The sequence below is a fragment of the Saccostrea cucullata genome, unplaced genomic scaffold (genome assembly GCF_032062105.1).
Source record: "Saccostrea cucullata isolate Sc308-1 unplaced genomic scaffold, CSIRO_AGI_Scuc_v1 ctg526, whole genome shotgun sequence".
In the NCBI taxonomy this organism is placed as follows: Eukaryota; Metazoa; Mollusca; class Bivalvia; order Ostreida; family Ostreidae; genus Saccostrea; species Saccostrea cuccullata.
In genome coordinates, this window is record NW_026930599.1 from 370204 (window position 1) to 393364 (window position 23161).

The window sequence follows — 23161 nt, forward strand, 5'->3', positions numbered from 1 at the left end:
TATAACAGAATAGGAAAGTTTTAACTTCATTAAAGATGTCAAATATGTTATAACATTCGACACTTCAGACGGTTTATAGGGATTAATATACCATTTATAACACCAAAAAATCCATCTTTTCCAACAACACTGATATTGTTTATTTGTTGCTCCCCGTAAAGATGCTGTGATGATTTTTGCATCCAAGTTTGAAAGTCCTGAATTCTGGAGTGCTCTCCTGATACAATACAAGCGATCAATTTCATTTTCCGAAGGGGATGTACCTCGCCTGTGTGAGTCATTGTCAACAAGTCCTTGTGCCGAGGTAGCCTGATTGGAATAGAAACAAGAGCAGACATTACTAATGGAAACCATATCTGTGTTCTCCACAATGGAATTATTATAACGGCTTCTTTGACACAGTCATCAAAAATTTTATTTATAATTCTACCAATCAATTTGAAAGGTGGAAAAATATAAGGACGAAAATTTGACCATGACATTGTGAAAGCATCAACGTGATATGCTTCTGGATCAAAATTCCATGATACAAATTTATTCAACTGTTTATTTAACCTTGAAGCAAATAAATCTATATCTGGTTTAAAAAACTGATCACAAATTCTTTCAAATATTGCTGATTTTAACATCCATTCAGTTGAATCTGAAAATTTTCTAGATAATGAATCGGCATAAACATTTTCAATGCCTGGAATATATTGTGCAGAAATTATTAAATTTCTTTCAAAACACCAGTTCCACACCTCAACTGTTAATTTGTCGAGTTGCTTAGATTGCATACCACCCATTGCATTAATATATGAAACAACTGTTGTATTATCAGTTTTGAAACAAATATGTTTTGAAGAAAACTTCCTGAAAAAGGATTTTAATGCAAAAAATATTGCAAGAAGTTCCAAAACATTAATATGGAATTTCGCTTCTTCACATGTCCATCTACCTCCTGTCATTTTATTTTGAAACCTTGCACCCCATCCTTTTAATGATGCATCTGTTTCAACCCAAAAATCAACAGAATTGGTTTTAATCGGTTTACCATTCAAACTCCTAAGATTTGTATGCCACCAATCTATTTCATGAAGACTATATATCAGAACAAACCATATAAGAATCATAATTGTCATTGTTCAATTTTAAATTCATATCCTTATCCCTTTCTAAATTTCTGTAATGCAACGGACCTTGCATAATAGCATTACAAGCATGTACTAACAAACCAATCAAGGATGAAAATTTGCGAATCTTACAAAGTTTTGTTGATTTTATTTCTTCACAGCAATTTAAGATTTTTTGTATCTTTTCCTCTGTTAAATAAATTTTATATTCAACGGTATCAATCATAATTCCAAAGAAAACAATTCTTTGTGTTGGAATGGTAACCGATTTCTTGATATTCACAGTAAACCCAAGATTATGTAACTCTGAAGTCACCAAATTTGTTTGGTTTAAACAATGGGAATAATTTTGATGCATGATCAGGGAATCATCAATGTAATAACAACATCTAATTCCATTCTCTCTGAATACAGCATATATGGGTTTAAGAACCTAATGGTAAATATTCGTGGACATGATGATAGTCCAAATGGTAGTACTACAAATCTGTAAAATTTTCCTTTCCATTCAAATGTCAAAAACTTTCTGTAATCTGAATGTACACTTATACTAAAATATGCATCTTTTAGATCAACAGAAGTCAAAAAATCATCTTTTTTGATCAATTCTAAAGCATAAGACAAATTTTCTTGTTTAAAATGATGATACTCAATGTATTCATTTAAATTCCTCAGATTGATGATTGGTCGTAAACTTCCATCCTTTTTTGGTACTAGGAAAATATTAGAGAAAAAAGCATCTCCTATATCAAAAATTTCCTCAATAGCACCCTTTTCTATAAGATTTTCTACTTCGTTAGAAACCAGATCTTCTTCTTCCTTATTAAATTTAATTTGTTTTGGCATAGAAGTTTGTAAAGGAATTTCCATAAATTCAATTTTATATCCATCGTAAATTATATCTAAAATCCATTGATCATCTGTAAAATTTGTCCAGTATTCATAATTAAGTTTCCTTACCTTTACTTGTAGTACTTCTTTGTCGTATTCATGTACTGTTTCTGACTTCGACCTCTCTGGGTACTGTTCATGGTCATGAATCTTGACCTGCCTCTGCCGCGGTATGCATTGTTGTACCTTTGTATTTGACTGGCATAATTTTGATTGCTGTAGTTTTTTGTAAATGGCAAGTTATTTTTGGGTTTTGAATCCCAGAATGGGGATTTAATACCAATAGGGTGTTTATTTATGTCCCCCATTTCTTTCAGTTTTGACATACAATTGTCCCCAAAAAGTTGATCAGTTAGTGGAATTTCAGCGGAAACAATTTTCTTGTATCTAGGGGTCAGACATGATTTGATTTCATTTCTGCGTTTCATAGATAAATTGTAAAAACTGTTTCCTAGCATGCTAATGGCATCACCAAGCATCTTTTTGTTTTTAACTGATTCCGTATCTTGTTTACTAATCAGAGATTCTGCCATCTGAACAAGGGGAATTAACCCTGTTGCAATAGATTTCTGGATTATTTGTAAGTTTAAATCAACTGCATGGGCATTTTTCCCCATAACATCCCAGATTTCTTTATTTACACATGGGACTTTGAGATTACAATTCTCTGGACGTGCATATTGTTTTTGCAACTCAGTCATAGCTTCTTTGTCAGACCTAACAGATATTGCTGCATTTACAGCTTTAGCCAATCCATCGTTAACTTTAGGACCTGTTTTTTCTGTTGAATTTAATTGGGGGATATCCCACAAATCATTGTCCTCTTTCAGATCATTATCTATGGTAATTTGCAAAGCTTTACTATCAAAAACATCTTTGAAGGCATCATTTGGATTAATACCTGGGATTGAAGGTGAGGGCTCTGGGTTGTCTAAATAACTCAGATCAAAATCAAACTCATTTTGCCCGTCATATACATTATAATCTACACTGTTTTGATCATAATCTGGAACAGACACAAACTGTTTTACAGGTTTGTTACCTTTATTGTATACATCTGCCTGTGTTACAGTGCAAGATGGAATTTGTTTATTGTTGCTGACATTGTGTTCCATAGATTCTGAAACATTATTATGACCAGAACGGCGCTCCGTATTTTCGGCCATTTGACTTGACAAAAATGAAATAGACTCGAGTATTTTATCAATCCCCAACTGAGTTTTCAAATCATTGAAATTGATGTCATGAACTATTTGAGGGTTCGTATCTGTGCTTGCCTGCATGTTTCCTAGATTTCTTTGTTTTTGCATGTGTTTTATCTACCACACCTGGGGTCTGCGTTTTACGCTTCACTCCCCTCGTAGTTTTCTTGTCATCTGTGGCATTACTGGCGGAACTTCTAGTAGCAACTTTATTGCCAAATAATTCCTCAATATCTGAGAATTTCTCAGTATCGCTGTCTCTAAGAGACAACATGTCCTCATTATCGGACGCCATTTCCGAAAATACGGCAAAATTTAAGAACAAAGTAACAACCCAAAACTTACCTGACTCGCAAAAACAGTAGTGTAAAATAAATGTAGCTGTTTTACAGCATAAACCCCCCAAACAAACTTGAACAACGTTCTAAGTTTAACAATGTTTTAATAATCGAACACAAACCTGTGTTACAGGTGACTACTTGTCGCTCGCTCAAAGAAAAAGAATGGTTTGGCACGTGGAGTTGTGCCTTATATACTACAGGTTTTCAGGTAATACATACGTCATACGGATATTTTTAACTTCTTTAAAAATGAGGTTCGCTTCGCTGGCTCGAAGGAAAATGCTATATGATACCCTTTGCAGAGCCGAAAGGCAATATGTAATAGAATAGTAAGTAAACATGACAAACAACTGGAAAAAGTCCTGTCTTTTGTCAACAACCGTCAAATTTTATTTTCTTTTGATTAAATTTTAATTCTAGGATCAGATTACTAATGTGTTCTTCTGTGTACTGTACAACCATAGGGTTGGTTGTATTTAATGAAAACATTTCCTTTAACTACATGTAGCAAAAGATTTCTAATCACAGTAATTAGTAATCTTTGATTAAATAAAAACATAATACATGTATGGGTGTTAGTTCCTTGTTTTAATTGTGTTTTCACATGTTTTCATCATGGCGAGTGAAATATTTGTTTAAGGCGACCAAAAATTTTTTTAGGTCACCATTTAGCGACCTAAAAGTAAGTGCGACTTGGAGCACTGCCTATGTTCTTATTCTCGCGAGAACTTTGCTTAAGCTTTTTTGTACGAAACGATGCATTGTGGGCCAAATTACTGCGGCAAAAAATTCTATCAAATGAATGTGCAGTAGTCCGAATTTTCTCTTTGCCCAGGCATTGTCAGAGCTCGCAGTGACAAAGCTTTTCTGATCACATTTCGTCCGGCGTCTGTCTGTCTGTCCAGCTGTCTGTAAACTTTTCACATTTTCAACTTCTTCTCAAGAACCGCTGGACCAATTTCAACCAAACTTACCACAAAGTATCTTTGGGTAAAGGGGATTCAAGTTTGTTCAAATGAAGGGCCATGCCTCATTCCAAGGGGAGATAATTGAAAATTACTGAAAAATTAATGGCATCTTTCAAAAATCTTGTTCTCAAGAACCACTGGGCCAGGAAAGATGAAACTTATGGGGAAACATCCTCAGGTAGTTAAGATTCAAGTTTGTTCAAATCATGACCCCTAGGGGTTGGGCGGGGCCACAATGGCAGACCACATTTTTAAATAGAAATATATAGGAAAATTCTTTAAAAATCTTCCTCTCAAGAATAGCAAAGCCATGATTGGTCATATTTATATGGGAGCATTCTCAGGTAGTGTAGATTCAAATTTGTTCAAATCATGACCCCCGGGGGTTGGGTGTGGCCACAATGGCCGACCAAATTTTTACATACATGTAGAAATATGTAGGAAATTTCTTTAAAAATATTCTTATCAAGTATAACAAAGCCATGATTGGTCATATTTTTATGGAAGCATCCTCAGGTAGTGTAGATTCAAGTTTATTCAAATCATGACCCCCGGGGGTTGGGCGGGGCCACAATGGCCGACCAAATTTATACATAGAAATATATAGGAAAATTCTTTAAGAATCTTCTTCTCAAGAATAACAAAGCCATTATTGATCATATTTATATGAAAGCATCCTCAGGTAGTGTAGATTAAAATTATTCAAATCATGACCCCTGGGGGTTGGGCAGGGCCACAATGGCCGTAAAAAAGATTTACATAGAAATATATAGGAAAATTCTTTAAAAATCTTTTCAAGAATAGCAAAGCCATGATTAATCATATCTAAATGGAAGCATTCTCAGGTAGTGTAGATTCAAGTTTGTGCAAACCATACCCTCTCCCCTTTAAGGAATGGTTGGGACTACTTTTGAGTTTAAACTTTTCAATAATAAACTAATTTCTGCTTTTATGCTAGCCACAGTGCTCAGGTGAGCGATGTGACCCATGGGCCTCTTGTTTTCTTTTTTAAGGCCGTAGGAAACATATATAGGAAAAATCTTTTTCTCAAATACCACTGGGCCAGAAAAGATTAAATTTTATATGGAAGTATCCTGGGATAGTGTAGATTCTAAATTGTTCATTTCATTGCCCGTTGGGTATTATTGGAGTTACAATAGGGAGTCAAATATTTACAATGAAATATATATAGTATCCTGGGGTAGTGTAGACTCTAAATTGTTCAAAGTATGGTCCCTGAGGGTAGGGTTAATCCACAAGTGGGAAGATCTGGTGAAGAATGACAGGGCCAAAGTTATTAAGGTTATCATTGTGGCCCATGGGCTTCTTTTGTCATTAAGATAGATACTAGAGAAGAACCCCTCCTTATCACCCTTAGCAAACAGACAGGAGGATTAAAGGGCGAACTGTAAATTGAACTTGAAAGTGTTTGTTTTGACAGTGGAACAGTGGTAAAATTTGTAAGATGGGCTGGTCCCACACTGAGGAGCTACTGTTTGTACAGGATGATGGAGTGGTGTTGATGTATGACATGTTCCTCACTTTCAAAAAGACATTTGGTATGGGCCAGGTGAGTGTACATGTAATATATTGAAAATGTGCATGAAATAAAGTTTCTTCAGGAAGTAAATAACAAATCTTCAATCTCGCTGATAAATTAAAATGGTAGCCAATGGCTTGTATGTGTGGTGGGCTGCAGGCCCCCATGTATGTGAGGCCGTTGGCCTAGTGACAGTGTGAGGCCGATGGCCATGAGTGAGTTAGGCCGATGACCTTGCATGCATGTAAATGGCCGATGGCCTTGAGACAATGAAATGAATGCGGCCAATGGCCTGTGTGCGTGTGCAAAAGTGGATCTAACATGGATTTAAAATAAAAAAATTTCTTTTGGGGTTAAAAAACACACTTGACCAAAATGTGAAATGCCCAAATGAAGTTATTATAATGTCAATATAATAGCTGAGAGCCCCAAATGGAATTATCAATACCACCACTCTTGATCTGATACCAAAACTTTAAAAATATCATGACATAGATACAAAGCAAAATCATCTTCTTGAATTCCAACTTAACCCGTATTATGAACATGAGATAAAATAAAATGTAAAGTTACATTCGCTTATAAAACTACATATGTACATAAATGTTCATTGTTTAACAATCCGCTCCAAGTTTTGTGAAAACAACCAAATACACAACATGATGTGAACATAAAATGTTAAATTGCATGCTCATTTACATACACAACTGCCTTAAACATTCAGCTAGTCTTTTTACACAGTTTTTTGACAACACATTGCCTTTTGCGCACGTGACAAAGTTTGATCATTGGAACGAATGTACCTGGTGTAACAGTCTGAGCTCCATCTACCCAAGGTTTTGATCAAATGATCTTCTACTTGGCTACCGGCAGCAGAGGTAGCGGCTCCTATTCTGAAAGAGTGGCCATTGAAATTCTCATCATCCAAACCTAGCGATTTGAGTATCTGCTGTAGTTTCGTAATCAAAAAGTGTCTTGATAATGGATTTCCACTTTCATCCATAAATAAGGCTGAAGACATGACACAGTTGTACCACTTCCTTCGAAGGTTTAAATATTTTAACATGGATTTCACTGGACACACGGTTTGGTCTGACTGGAATAAACGGATCTGAATTCCTTTACGAAAAGGGTCAGTTTTAGATCGTTTAAGCGTGATAGTATAAGCTTTGTAGTTTTGATCCATGACGACATCTTCCACACACAATAGGTTGTCTTGATTTATATCGTTCATAGTAAATTCCCCGCATCGAAGGAATGCGAAAAATGCTAGAGAACAAGCAGCTTGCAGCATGGTGTCTAGGAAATAACTGAACATACCCCGCTGCAAGACATTTTGAATTTGTATCAAAACACTGTATGTAATGGGCCTCCTCTTCTGTTTAGAACTTTGTTGTTTTTGAATTCCCCTCAGCACTGTTTGCAACCTTGCACATGATTCATCTGATGATAGAGGATTAGAAATACCAGCCTTCACATAATGGAATCTCACAGCTGCAAGATACAATTTGATGGTATTGTACGTTAGTTTTAGGGAATTGCAGCAGTGTGTAACAAAGTAAATAAGGGTTTGTTCTGAGATCTTAGGTGGATTATAATTAGTCGCTTCTATTCCAATCGATGAAAGGAACTGGCAATATACTGTAAATCCTGTTCTGTATGCCCTCCTTGTATTGTCGCTGATTGAAGATTCACATAAGTCCCTAGACTCTTTCTCTAATACAGGATTAATTCTTTCAAGGATGGTACTGGTACTGGCATTGCTGCTGCTGCTGGAGCTACTTCCCTGAATTTTCATCTGGAAACGAGAAAGAGAGTCAGCAATAATGTTTATCTTTCCTGGAACATGATCACATAATACAAGGAAATTATTATTAGCTGATATCCAAGTTAGTTTTCTTAGTAGCTTCATAATCATAGGGGATTTTGATCTGCGTTTTTTAATTATCTGAACAGTGGCCAGATTATCACACCAGAATTTAATTCTCTTCCCTGACCATTTATGCCCCCATATCACAGCGGCAACAACTATGGGATACAATTCTAATAATGCCATAGATAATGTGTCATCGCCGAGGTCTTGAATTTCTGGAGGCCATTTTCCTTGGAACCATTCTCCGTAATAGTAACCCCCGTAACCAATGGTAGAAGAAGCATCTGTATACAAGGATATGTCTGAGGCACAAGTCACATTTTCCTCCAGAAAGAACGTATGTCCATTCCACTGCTTTAGAAATGTTTCCCACATAGCCAAGTCCATTCTGCATTCTTTAGTTAAATTCACGTGATGATGTAATTTAGTAACTGAATGGGCCAGAGTTAACAGATAGGAAATAAATGATCTGCCTGCTGGAATAATTCGTGCTGCGAAATTGAAATGCCCTAATATGCTGAGTAGTTCTCTTTTTGTGCAGGAACGTTTGGACTTTAAATTGCCAATGAGAAAATATGCGCTCTATTTTTTCTGGTGGGATTCGTGCTTCTAGTTTAACAGAGTCCAATATAATTCCCAAGTATTCCATTTCTGTACATTGTCCTTTTGTTTTCTTCGACGAAATGGGAATCCCTAACTTGCCAAACACCATTGTTAGTATTGCCAAACTTCTGAATCCTTCTTCCTCTGTAGGATCCAATGTCAAGAAATCATCTAACAAATGTAACACCTGCTTGATTTTGTAGTTATTGGTTAAAATCCAGCAGACGGCCTGTGAAAGCATATCAAATATTTTGGGGCTACTTCTGCACCCAAACACTAAGCGTTTATTAAAGTAATATTTGTTTCTCCATTTTATGCCATAAAAGGGTTGCACTGTTTTTGACAAAGGTAATAGCTTGAATGCGTCCACAATGTCAGTCTTGCACATCAATGAATTAACACCTAATGATTTCAAAATACTTATGGCATCATCAATACGCACATACTGTAACAAGTAATCTTCCTTATCGATGAGGCTATTGATGCTAACTTCGGATGCCGAGTCATGAGGCGATGAGAGGTCTACTATCAATCTGTATTTCTTTGAGTATTTTCCTTCGGCGAGTATTTTCCTTCGGCAACACCGATAGGGCTAATACGATAGACTTCAAACGGTGGTTCATCATATGGTCCATCTACATAACCTTTGTCAATTTCATACTTGAGTAAAGTGTCTACTACTTCAGGTTTCTTCCTAGCTGTACTTAAATTTTTGCATTCAAATGAAGTCAATGGCAGCTTAGAAATTCCTGTGTCAAATCCATTCTCCAATCCATTAATGAAAGTATCTACAAAGTTTTTGTCTGGATGATGGTGCAATTCTGACTTAAATGCTGTGACGTTGATCATAGTTAAAATTTCTTGTTTTTCGGAATCGACTGTATGGTAAAATCAGGTAGTCATTGCCTCTCATTTTGGTTGCCCTCCTTTTGTTTAGTGGTTGTTTTACACTGCGTGGAAGTATGTTTTCCCATCTTACAAGTTGAACATATATGAACCAAGTTACATGAGGGTCTGTTGCATCCTGTCTCACTATTAAAGTTGTTACATATTTCTCTGCCCCTATGTGTGATTCTAGGTCTTCCCTGCACATACAATTGGTTTTGTTGTCCTCTGTTCCTGTTCTGTCCTGTAAGTGAACTACCGTAATTTTTGGGTTATAGGTCGATGGGGTATATAGGTCGAAAGGATCATTTTCAGCCTTAATTTTGGAAAAATCCTAAGATAGGACGAACTTACTATATAGGACGAGGCTTTGTTTCCCGTTTTCTAAAGATTCTTACGCAGATACAATGTATCAGAACAGGTAAACCCCTAGAATTACCGGGGTTATTCCGTGACATAAACGTATCAAGAAATTAAACAGGTATTTTAATGAGTACAGAATTTGAATAAAGTTTTTTTTAAAGAAGTAGTTAAAACTTCTTTGAATTGTGTTACTACTTATTTTTTCCAACTTGCCTGTTCAATGCCTCAGTAGTTTTCACACCGTTGTTAAATCAAAGGCATAAATAACATGTAAATACATTATTATTTTACAGCTATAATATTCGGGAAATACCCGAGACCAAAGAATAGTAATTCCAATTTCAGAACAACTGGGATACATTCCTATTAACTTTATTCAGACATTATTTACCGGTGGACGACAATTACTTCGATGTCCGCCATTTTTATTTTTCTTCTCCAGGGATTCGCTAAAACACGCAAATGGCCATTGAATGTATATATCAAGCAACAGTTAAGAATTGAAATCATATTAACACTCTAATAAGTTTAATTTATAAATTTAATTGAGAGTACATTCACAATTTGACTGCCAACATGAATTTCATGGCTTTGTTTGTTCAATGATGTGTAACACTAATACCCTATAACGGCACGTGAGTTTGTTATAATCATGCCCCCCGCAGGCATTTAAACCAACAGGTGTTACACCTTTGCGTACACAGTGTAAATCCCTTTATCTTTCAGACAATTAAAATTCTGTTAGAAGCCAATCTTTGTATACCGGTAATTCAATGTAAATTATATTTCTGTCACCCGTATTTATTACTAATTCTTTGCTTAAGACAATATAAAATATTTAATATACTATTTCAATTTATCGCTACTAATAAATGGTAAAAACACTACAGTTGTGATCTTGAAAATTTTTCCGTATTTTAAATTTTGATACGGCTGCGGTTTTACTTTTAGTAAACGGTAGCGACTTCCTAACTTCACAAGATGGATACCGCATGATGTTAATGGATAATACGTTGAGGAATTATATAATAGATGAAGCAATGTTGTTTTCTTTTGTCATCAACGGATAATTGATGGAATTTATTTTGTAAGAAAGCTATAGAATAAATATTTTATTGTTTACCTGGGCATTAATTTTTCTGCGTAAAATAATGAAAAAAGTTATGAAAGTGGCACAGATTTGCTTTGAAATTGACGTAAATTTTATTGATTTTGGGGCATTTTTCGTAAACTTGAGCCTTAGAAAGGTCGAATTCGTATATTGGGCGACCCCAGCGGTTCTGAGAAAAAAGTATTGACCTATTATCCGAAAATTACGGTATTTGAAACTGCACTAAATTTTGCTCTTGGGCAGAAATGTGAAATGTGTGTAGTACTGTTGCAATTCTCACATCTAATTACCTTCTGGCCAGCAAAAATAGTGGTAAACAGTTTCGTGTCCCTAATAGACCAGTCAACACGGATATTCCTTTGATGAAGAAGGGCACTGGCTCTCGCTGAAAAGGCCTTGTGATAATCGTAAAATGCAGAACCGCGTGTCATGGACGCCATCTCCACGATATCACGTTCATATGCATCCAATTCTATCCTTCTTTCTGGATAAATTTCACAAATGATGTTTTTGTATTTTGAAAATGCCAATATAAACTCACTTATGGTTAAGTTTCTTTGTAATCTGGCATCAGTATTTTGTTTCAGTAAGATATAACGGCCTTCCGTTTCTTGAATTTTGTGTTCCTCATTTTCACGAGGTAGAAGTAAAGCGGCAAGATTGACATCCTTACCTTGGATAATGTTGTTCCTGAGGTTTGTGGATACAGTCTCGACATACGGGACCGAATCCAATGGAACACGAGAGCCTGATGGTAAATTAACATGGTCCGGTTCCGATGTCGGTGTACTCTGGTTGGGATTTTGCTGTTGTAAATTGCTGACGACATTTGTAAGTGACAGAAGAGATTGTTGTATCATATCAATTGCTTGGATCAGCGAGTCTATTTTGGTTTCATTTGTTGACTTCCGCCCAGCCTCGTTATGAATTGCTGTCTCCGAAGATGCCGGAAGTTCATGAACTTCATCGCCATTTTGATTCTCACTGATGTCTGGAATAATTGTTCACATGGGTTTTTGATTTCGATGAACGGTGTTACCATGGTTACTAAAAATAGAATTTTCTGTGAAATTCCTTTGATTTCAATATACTTTGGCACACAAGTAGACTACACTAAATCGGTTTTTGTTTTCGATGAATGGTGTTATGGTTACTAAAAATCTCCTTACATAGAATAGTGCATCGGTTTTTAATTTCATCGCCATTTTGATTCTCACTGATGTCAATTGTTCTTTCGTCTGACAGAGAACTGCTAAGATCTTTACGACTGTTTTGTACATTGTCTTTATAAATTTGAAGTAATTGAGATTTCTTAGACTACACTAAGATACATAATTCTATTAATTGGTTTTTGGTTTCGATGAACGGTGTTGCCATGGTTACTAAAAATAGAATTTTTTTCTGAAATTCCTTTAAAATGCTACTCATCGTACAATTTTGGTCTGATTTCAATATAACTTAGTATATCGGTTTTTTTGAACGGTGTTGCCATGGTTACTATAAATAGAATTTTCTGTGAAATTCCTTAAAAACGCTACTCCTTCTGCAGTTCTAGTTTGATTTCAAAATAAGTTAGCACACAAGTAGACTACACAAAGATACATAGAATAGTGCATCGGTTTTTAATTTCGATGAACGATGTTGCCATGGTTCTAAAAATAGAATTTTTTCAGATTTCAATATAACTTTTGTATACATAGAATAGTCGGTTTTTGATTTGATGAAAGGTGTTGCCATGGAGAATTTTCTGTGAAATTCAATTTTACAGTTTTGGTCTGATTTCACTATAACTTGGCACACAAGTAGACTACCCTAAGATACATAGAATAGTGCATCTGTTTCTGATTTCGATGAACGGTGTTACCATGGTTACTAAAAATAGAATTTTCTGTGAAATTCCTTAAAAACGCTACTCCTACAGTTCTAGTGCTTTGATTTTCACTCGGTTTCTGATTTCGATGAACGATGTTGCCATGGTTACTAAAAATAGAATTGAAATTCCTTAAAAACGCTACTTCTTCTACCTATTTCAATATAACTTGACTACACTAAGATACATAAAATAATATCACGGTGTTGCCATGGTCTGAAATTCTTTTCCTTCTACCGTCATTTTTATTTTCATGGTTACTAAAAATATAGTCACATTAATAAGAGCCTCATAAAATAGTGCAAGGCTAAAGTTCATAGTCACATTAATTCGGCCATTCGGCCATAACATGTAAACATTGAAACGAAACAAACACACGTGTTTCCTGGGTCGGTAGTCACATACTGTATATGCATTCACCACTTGTTAATAGTCCACATATTATGAATACGCTACAAAAAATCCAAGTTGGCTAGGAGACGAATATATTCCGAAGGAATCTAGAGAAAATCTTTGAGATGTAACACAACAGTTGCAGGAACTAGACAAGATGCTAAGAATCTGATTGGCTTATAAGATCACGTGATAACAAGCATGTTGAAATATGATACAATCTACATGATTTTATATAAACAATATTTAATAAATTAAATAACATTTTAAGAACAGGTTCACCTAAGAATCATGTAATAGGTGACAAGTCCATGTTTTCAGAATTATTTCAAATTTTGCATACAAGTTAGGAGTAAAGCTAATTCTTTAATGCAATTTTAACACATTTTGATTGGCGAATGCACTGATGTTTGCAGCAGTAAAATGAGCATCAAGTTTAATGTGGTCAAGCTGGCTATTTCCAAAAATCACACAAATTCAACTAAGTTTAAATTTATTTAGGCCAGCATTTTTTTATTTTTAGGTTTACAAACCCGCCGCTCAAGTTTTTGAATTTTCAGAAAAAAAATAAGATTGAGAAAAACAGAATTTTTTCTTTCCGATGTACAAGATTTCAAATTTAAAACTTCCGGTTTTAAATGCATGATGGCGGGTAATGAATGTAGTCCATAGCAGCACTAAAGGTTGGTTTAATGTAAATATTTATCGATAGGAGTGCCATTCAAAACGTTTCACCCGTTCTGAGAACAAATAAAATGCTGACGACTTTGTTGCACGATGACATTTTGGCGAGATAAATACGTATCCATATTCAAAAGTATCTGTCATCTGTCTGTAAATTATTTTCCTCCCACAGGTTTAAAACTGCCCATGGTAGCTATTATCAGAGACATTGTTTAGGTCTCTGTTATAGCTTACAGTCTTGTATCATTCTTCAGAAAAGGGTAGTTTATGCAGCAGATGTAATGAATAAAACTATCAGAGAAGTTAAGTTCATTTGAGGAAGAAATAAACAATAGCCTAGAGAAATAAAATATTTCAACTAATTAAAAAATAAACAAGTATAATCAAATATATACAGGCATGTAGTATCGTTTGTGTCAGCCAGAAAAGTTATTTTACAATTGATTGAAAAAAAATTCTATCCTACTCCCCAGTACTGCCTGTCTGTTTTATGAAAGGAATTATTATTTTAGGTCTCAAGTTAAGTATATTTTAGAACAATTTCAACACTTTCACCTAACACATATTAAAAACAAAAATGAAGATATATATTGAAAGAGTTTTAGAAAATAATTTTAAAAAAAATCTTTCTTTTTTTTGTCCAGCATTACAAGACTTATATCACTGGCCCCAACTGGTAGATGATGAAATAAACAAAGGTTTTATTTTCCCCTTTGTAACTCTTATGTGTTCAGTTGCAAGGAGCCTGTTAGGAAAGCATAAAAAAGAAGCAAAAATTAATGTAGAAAAGTCGATAATGTATCCCAAAAATAATTTTATTTTTATTTTTATTTCCTCCTCCTACGGGACTTTTTCATTCTGATGTTCGTAAACCTAAAAATAAAAAAATGCTGGCCTTACAAGAAAAAAAACAACAAATATCTCACACAATCTACCACACTCTGATCCAAAAAGTAAACTAGGAGGTCACAATGGCAATACATGTATGTAAAAAAGATTCCGTGGAAGTCTCATTAAATTTCATTCAGGGGTGTTGCAACCACTATTGAAATAACGACCACTATTGAAATAATTATATCAATAGTGGTTGAAAGTGCATTTCAATAGCAAACATAATAGTAACCACTATTGAAATACGACCACTATTGAAATAATTATATCAAAAGTGGTTGGAAGCGCATTTCAATAACATAGTTAGTAACCACTATTGAAATACGACCACTATAAAAATAATTATATCAATAGTGGTTGGGAGTGCATTTCAATAACAAACATAGGTAATAACCACTATTGAAATACAACCACTATTGAAATAATTATATTAATAGTGGTTGGGAGTGCATTTCAATAAAAAACATAAGGTAATGATCACTATTTAAATACGACCGCTATTGAGATAATTATTTATTTTCTTATTTATACTATTGATATAATTATTTCAATTGTGGGTGAGAGTGCATTTTAATATTATAACCCTAGGTTTCAACCACTATTGAAATACGAGCAGTACTGAAATAATTATTTAATAGTGAGTGAGTGCATTTCAATATGGTAACCATAGGTTTCAACTACTATTAAAATACAACCAGTATTGAAAGAAAAGTTTTACTGCGTCAGCAACTTTTGAAATAATTATTTCAATATATATTGGATTCATTGTTCAATGCACTATTGAAATCAATAATTTAATCCATATTGAAATTTTTATTTCAAAAGTAAACATTATTTCAATAGTGGTTGCAACCTATGTTTGTTATTGAAATGAAATAATTATTTCAATAGTAGTCGTATTTCAATTGTGGTTTCTACCTTTGTTTGTTATTGAAATGCAATCTCACCAACTATTGAAATAATTATTTCAATAGTGGTCGTATTTCAATAGTAGTTATTACCTATGTTTGTTATTGAAATGCACTCTCACCCACTATTGATATAATTATTTCAATAGTGGTCGTATTTCAATAGTGGTTATTACCTATGTTTGTTATTGAAACGCACTCCCAACCACTATTGATATAATTATTTCAATAGTGGTTATATATCAATTAGGGCTGGGTATTGACCTGAGATTTCATATTGCGATATATTGCGATATTTTCAACTGTATTGCGATATGTATTGCAATATTTTCAATGTAATAAAAATGGCATTTTCTTACTATATTTACTTTAATTTACATGCAGAATGCACATAACTATGATAAGTAATCAGCACGGAAAAAAAAATCTTGTTGAATTCATTTAAGTTATGCTCGAAATGTTCCCACAAACAACTTCTGACTTACTGTTTGGTTTAATAACACACTTTTATAAGTCCATTTTTATATTTAATGACAAAATTTCTTAATCTAAGCATATTGCCAATATATCGATATTACAAAATCGTATTGCGATACGATATTTTTTGTCATTGTATTGCAATATATTGAAATATCGATATTATTGCCCAGCCCTAATATCAATAGTGGTTACTAACTATGTTTGTTATTGAAATGCACTCCCAACCACTATTGATATAATTATTTCAATAGTGGTCGTTATTTCAATAGTGGTTGCAACACAGGGGTATAAGAGGAGTTGTGGATAAGAGAAAGGTACCCTAAAGCATAACAGACAGATGGACGGACGGAAGTACAGACGGACTAACACCCCGATCACTGTATACCCTCCCACTTTTCAAGCGGGGGGTATTAAATAAGAAGATAACTTTGACCGACAAGAGTTGATTTGGAAATAATATTGAAAAGTTATTTCTAATTAACTCTCTGCAAGTTTTTATCTGTTGATATTTTTGTAATAACATTCAATTCTAAACAAGTGGAATGCAAATTAATGTGGTTAAAATTTTTACATTTTAAGGGGAGATAATCAAGAAAATATCAAAAGAGGATGGGGTCATTAAAAAATCTTCTTCTCAAGAACCACTGGAGCAGAAAAGTTATTTCTAATTAACTCTCTAAATTGTTTTTATCTGAGGGTAGGGTGAGGCCACAATAGGGAATTCAAGTTTTACACAGAAATATATAGGAAAAAAACTTTTAAAACCTTCTTCTAAAGAACCACTGTGCCAGAAAAGCAAATTAATGTGGTTAAAATTTTTACATTATTCAAATCATGGCCTCCGGGGATAGGGTGGGGCAACAGTAGGGAATCCAAGTTTTACATAGAAATATATAGGAACAAACTTTAAAAATCTTCTCAAGAACCACTGGGCCAGAAAAGCTGAAACTTATGTGGAAGCATCCTGGGGTAGTGTAGATTCAAAATAGTTCAAATCATGACCCCTGGGGGTAAGGGTGAAACGTTTACTGAATTTTGTAAACGTTTAAACGGATAGCAGTAAATTCAAGTTTTACACAGATAATATATATGGCTACTTAAAAAAATTTTAATAATCAATTCTTTCACTTTAATATAAGTATGAGTTGTTATTACAAATTTATTGTTGGTTACTGTGATTTAACCGTAAGAAAAAGCGCATTAAACATTCACTTACGTGTCACCCAACTGCTTGGTTTGTTTGGTAGGACGTAGAAAAAATAATTGTAAAGATGGATCTTTTAATCTCGAAAAAAGTAAAACAAGACCGACTGTATTGAAACTTTTCAAAGACTTGTGAAAAATGTATTATATTTATTTAATCAAAATATATCAAGTTTTATATTTCAAGTGTCGTAAAACATATATAGCAACTCGGAAATCAAAATTAAAAATCGGGTTTTAGATATTTTCATTTAATATGTTTCCGGTTTAGATTGGTCAAGGACGGTGTTTCTTTTGTAAATTATGAAATAAAACAATTTGTTTGTGTTAAACTTTATTTCTGATAGACATTGATAATGACCTTCGTGTAAACGTTTACTCAAACTGTAAACGTTTAGAGCATATAATCGAAACGTCGCCGTTTACACGTGTAATCGTTTCGCCCTTACCTGGGGGTAGGGTGGGGCCAAATAGGGAATCCAAGATTTACATAGAAATATATAGGAAAAAACTTTTAAAATGATCTTCTGAAGAGCAACTGGACTAAAAATGCTGAAACTTATGTGGAAGATACTTGGGTAGTGTAGATTCTAAATTGTTTGAATCATGACCCTTTAGGATTGTCAAAGTCAAGATAGGTATTACAAAGGGGGAAATCTATTAAATGACAGAATGGCCAAAGTTACTTAGGTGAGCGATGTGACCCATGGGCCTCTTGTTTTGTTACAGCATAGTTCCGTGAAATCCCTCCCAAATCACTACCACCACCACGAAATAGGATTTTGGGCAATTTTCCTTCCCTTTAGGAGGGAGGTTGTCAAGTCTTCTAGGGTAGGTCAATTCTTTTTTTCTCAGGCTGCTCCCCTTTCAAAAACGATGTTACATCCCTGAAAAGTAACATGTAGATGTTCCGTCTTGGCATACATGGAGAGATTGACAATCAAATGGCATGTTCAACGCCACTGCAGCAGTAAGATAACTGAAAATCACCGACATTTTTGTTTTCAAATTGAGAAATATTTGGTATATGTATAGTCAATCAGATTAGAAATTCAGCAACTATCGGACTGTAACAAAAATCTGATTTTGATTATATTTCAGGTATAGGTGAATGTGTGTAGACTGAAGGGATAGTGTTATTCATTCAAGATTTGCTAAATTGTTCATTTGGACGAAGGCTTAAAAAAGTGACATGTCACTGCGTGTACAGGTACACATCAGTGAATGCTCCGATTAATTCAAAATTCCGCGGGCATTAATTTATTTAAATTATCTAAACACAGCATAATCTCCAGAGAGTAAGACATACCGTACAAGTAGAATTTTTAGCGAGGATTTAATTTTGGCATTATTAGCGAAGGTTATGAGATCGCTAAAATTAAATATCGCTAAAGATAAACTGTCTTTAATTTGCAATAGCTTTATTAGTGAGCATTTTCAAATTGCTAAAATTACATCTCGGTAAAAGTAAAATACCCTATTTTAAAGACAAATCGCTAAATTTGCTTCTCGCTAAAATTTCCACTTATACGGTATATATTTTCTGTCACTGCTTGTACAGGTACACATCAGTGAATGTTCCGATTAATTCAAAATTCTGCTGACATTAATTTATTTTAGTTATCTAAAGACAACGTAATCTCCAGAGAGTGAGACATATATATTTTCTGTTTTTCATGTCGCAGATTTCTTTGCTTCTGATTTACTGTTTACACAGGCATGTGTTTTAATAGCTGTTCATAATTAATACTGTCAATTAATATATGATCAGAGAAAACGATACGTCTCCAGGTAATTTAGTATTTATGGGAAAAAAAGGTGAAAGTATATAGATTGACACCTTAGTACAGTACAAGCCGTTTATTATCATAAGTTATTTGTACCTTTATAATGTGTGAAAATTGACATGAACATAATTAAATAACATGCCTGCCGTTTTTTACAAACCGTGACGATGAACTGTAACATATTTTTAGGTTTATTTGATATACAAGTTAATTAACATATCATTTTATATTTTTTACTTACTGTTTTAACATTTTGTATGAATAAATTCACTTTCCTAAAGCTTAATAATCTCCGAACTCAATCTCCTAGATGCCTTGGCATCCATCTTGTTTATTTTCATTTTGATCTACTTTCGTTTTTGCCTCTATGATCAATTCAATCTATAAATAATTCGTTGTTTTTTTTTACGTTACATATCAAATAAAAACACAACAAAAAGAGAAAATGTATATAAAAAGTAAATAAAAAGTATATAAAAACGTACAACCGAAACAACATATAGATACAAAGATGTAAGTTCAACATTTCAGCATGACACAACATGCTTACCAATTACATAATATTTACGGTATCAAAATAATATTACAACATAAAAGTGCATGCATTAAAAAAACCAACTCATGCCGTATAATTAAAAATTAATTGATACACTGATGAGCATGTAAGTCAAATCCGCTTGGACAGGCTGGTTAAAGAGTTAATTTCACATCACTTCTTAATTAATCGGACAGTTTTATAAATGTGATTAATTATGAACATTGATCAGGCAACAAGTGTAAGAAAGCTTGCGTTAATTATTGACACTATATTTAGATTCCACACATTTATTATCAATAAACAATTCAACATAAACAAAAGAAGAAAATAAGATAGCGAATGGTTTCCTGTTGTTGTGTTATATGTATTAGTTCACTTTAATGTCTGTATTTCAAACACAGATTATAGGCTCGATATGTGTACATGTATATTTGGGGCGCTCTTCCATATGTGTTATACTTATAAAACGTGCATGTTCTGTACTGGCATGCATGTACATTATATGTGTCTGTAAAACCTTAAGCATTCAAACACAGAGAGTACATGTATATTTGGGGCGCTCTTCCATATGTGTTATACTTATAAAATAATGGAAACCTAAGCATAAATAAGAAAAAATAATGGAAACCTATAAATAATTGCGCTTCTCATTCTCATAGCATACAATTACAAGTTTAATAGGAAATAATTATTTGTTCAAGGTTAATTAGCTGTCTAATGGAACAAAGTTACGCATGTGTGTCTCATTCTTCATATTTTTTAGGCATGTGTCGGATTTTGTATTTTCATGTTTTCTTATAAAACACTGAATATTCGTATATTTAGGGCCCCCTTGCATATTATACATGTATATACAGTTGTACATTTTAAGGGCGTCCCCGTTGACAAAAGAACGTATATTAACTTACATACATGTACATTTAAGTTACAAAAAAATCTATCACTAGTAGAAAATAATCAAGGTAACATATTTTCAATTTTCTATAAAAAGAATAATTATGCAACTTTCATGTAATTCAGCAAATAAAATATTAAATGAAATGTACTAACGACTTAATCAGACAAAGATTTTATGAAATAATTGGAAAGATTCAATATAGTTATCCACTCATCACTTAGTTAACAAAATGAATTTGGCCATTCTGTGGTTTAATTGTTTTGTGTATGACCATGGGTCGCTTTGCCCCGCGCTATCGAGGGAGCTATGTTATATAATTGTAAACAAACAAGTTGAATGTACACTTAATGGCTGTGAATAGTCTATGCTTTAAAGTTATGTTTTATTTTCTCACTATATTGTTTGTTTTTATATGATAAGAAGAAAAGGTTATCTTTTCTTCCCTTTTTAGTGGACTTGGTTTATACGATTAAAAAAAAATGAAATAAAAGGGAAATATAAATTGTCAGTGAATAATCATGATGATTTGGAAGAAAATAAGCACAAAACACTTCAAGCACCTTAGTCTTAAGAATGTTAGCCATGCTTATTATTTATAGTAAGTTTGTTTTTGTTACAGGCATGAGGAGCTCTCGTTTATGTGCTGAATGAAAAGAATTACCTGTACATATATGGGTCATGCATCTAGATTATTAAAACAAGACTTGAACAAAATAGCAATTTCATGAGATCAATAAGATGTTAAAGTACAACTTTTTATGCGATAGCCATTTCAAAACATTTACTGTTTTTGAGTTGTAAAGCAAAAACTTTGAAGGGCTCCAGATCGACATATGACATCTCAACCACTCAACTATGACGTCATGTAGCCTTTGACTGCATTAAAAAAAGACAGAGGAAAAGGGAAAATGAAAGAAAATGTAATAAACAGAAAATTCAATTCGTGCTAAACACTCGTGAAAAAAAAAAAAAAATCCTGTCCCACTTGTGAAATAAATTGCATATTCAACTACAAAACATTGAATATCCTTTATACATATGAGTAAATGATCCCTTTTTAGCTCACCTGAGCCAAAGGCTCAAGTGAGCTTTTCTGATCAAAATTTGTCCGTCGTCTGTCGTTGTCGTCATAGTCGTCGTTGTCGTTGTCGTAAACTTTTCACATTTTCATCTTCTTCTCAAGAACCACTGGGCCAATTTCAACCAAACTTGCTACAAAGTATTCTTGGGTAAAGGGGATTCAAGTTTGTTCAAATGAAGGGCCACGCCCTTTTCCAAGGGGAGATAATTATGAATTAGAGAAAAATAAATGGCATTTTTAAAAAATCTTCTTCTCAAGAACCACAGGGCCAGGAAAGATGAAACTCATGTGGAATCATCCTCAGGTAGTGTAGATTCAAGTTAGTTCAAATCATGATCCCCGGGGGTAGGGTGGGGCCAAAATGGCCGATCAAAGTTTTACATAGGAATATATAGGAAAAATCTTGAAAAATCTTCTTCTCAAGAACCACTGGGCCAGGAAAGATGAAACTCATGTGAAATCATCCTCAGGTAGTGTAGATTCAATTTTTAGCTCACCTGAGCCGAAGGCTCAAGTGAGCTTTTCTGATCACATTTTGTCCGGCGTCCATCTGTCCGTCTGTCTGTCCGTCTGTCTGTCTGTCCGTAAACTTTTCACATTTTCGACTTCTTCTTAAGAACCGCTGGGCCAATTTCGACCAAACTGGCCACAAAGCATCCTTGGGTGAAGGGGATTCAAGTTTGTTCAAATGAAGGGCCATGCCCTTATTCAAGGGGAGATAATTGAGAATTAGTGAAAATTTGGTGGTATGTTTTAAAAATCTTCTTCTTAAGAACCACTGTGCCAGGAAAGTTGAAACTTATGGGGAAACATCCTCAGGTAGTTTAGATTCAAGTTTGTTAAAATCATGTCCCCCGGGGGTAGGGCGGGGCCACAATGGCCGACCAAAGTTTTATATAGAAATATATAGGAGAATTCTTTAAAAATCTTCTTCTCAAGAATAGCAGAGCTATAATTGCTCACATTTATAAGGAAGCATCCCCAGGTAGTGTAGATTCAAGTTTGTTCAAATCATGACCCCCGGGGGTAGGGCGGGGCCACAATGGCTGACCAAAGTTTTACATAGAAATATATAGGAAAATTCTTTAAAAATTTTCTTCTCAAGAACAGCAAAGCCATGATTGCTCATATTTATATGGAAGCATCCCCAGGTAGTGTAGATTCAAATTTGTTAAAATCATGACCCCCGGGGGTAGGGCGGGGCCAAAATGGCCGACCAAAGTTTTATATAGAAATATATAGGAAAATTCTTTAAAAATTTTCTTCTCAAGAACAGCAAAGCCATGATTGCTCATATTTATATGGAAGCATCCCCAGGTAGTGTAGATTCAAATTTGTTAAAATCATGACCCCCGGGGGTAGGGCAGGGCCAAAATGGCCGACCAAAGTTTTATATAGAAATATATAGGAAAATTCTTTAAAAATCTTCTTCTTAAGAACAGCAAAGCCAGAATTGCTCATATTTATGTGGAAGCATCCCCAGGTAGTGTAGATTCAAGTTTGTTCAAATCATGACCCCCGGGGGTAGGGCGGGGC

The 23161-nt window shown here is 34.2% G+C and overlaps 3 protein-coding genes across 3 annotated transcripts in view; 1 reads left to right on the forward strand and 2 right to left on the reverse strand.

Moving 5' to 3' along the window:
• The window catches only part of LOC134229228 (vacuolar protein sorting-associated protein 16 homolog), a 124981-nt gene that overhangs the window by 76910 nt on the left and 24910 nt on the right, over positions 1-23161 (forward strand). Inside the window, exon 4 of the mRNA XM_062710933.1 lies at positions 5959-6087. Coding sequence (XP_062566917.1) covers positions 5959-6087 — 129 coding nt within the window. The remainder of the gene's footprint in view (positions 1-5958; positions 6088-23161) is intronic.
• On the reverse strand, positions 2078-3172 carry LOC134229224 (uncharacterized). The gene has a single exon (XM_062710930.1). It carries the CDS (start codon positions 3170-3172, stop codon positions 2078-2080), a length of 1095 nt encoding a protein of 364 aa, XP_062566914.1.
• On the reverse strand, positions 6518-9670 carry LOC134229226 (uncharacterized). The gene has a single exon (XM_062710931.1). The coding sequence runs from the start codon at positions 8315-8317 to the stop codon at positions 6791-6793; it is 1527 nt and encodes a 508-aa protein (XP_062566915.1). The 5' UTR covers positions 8318-9670; the 3' UTR covers positions 6518-6790.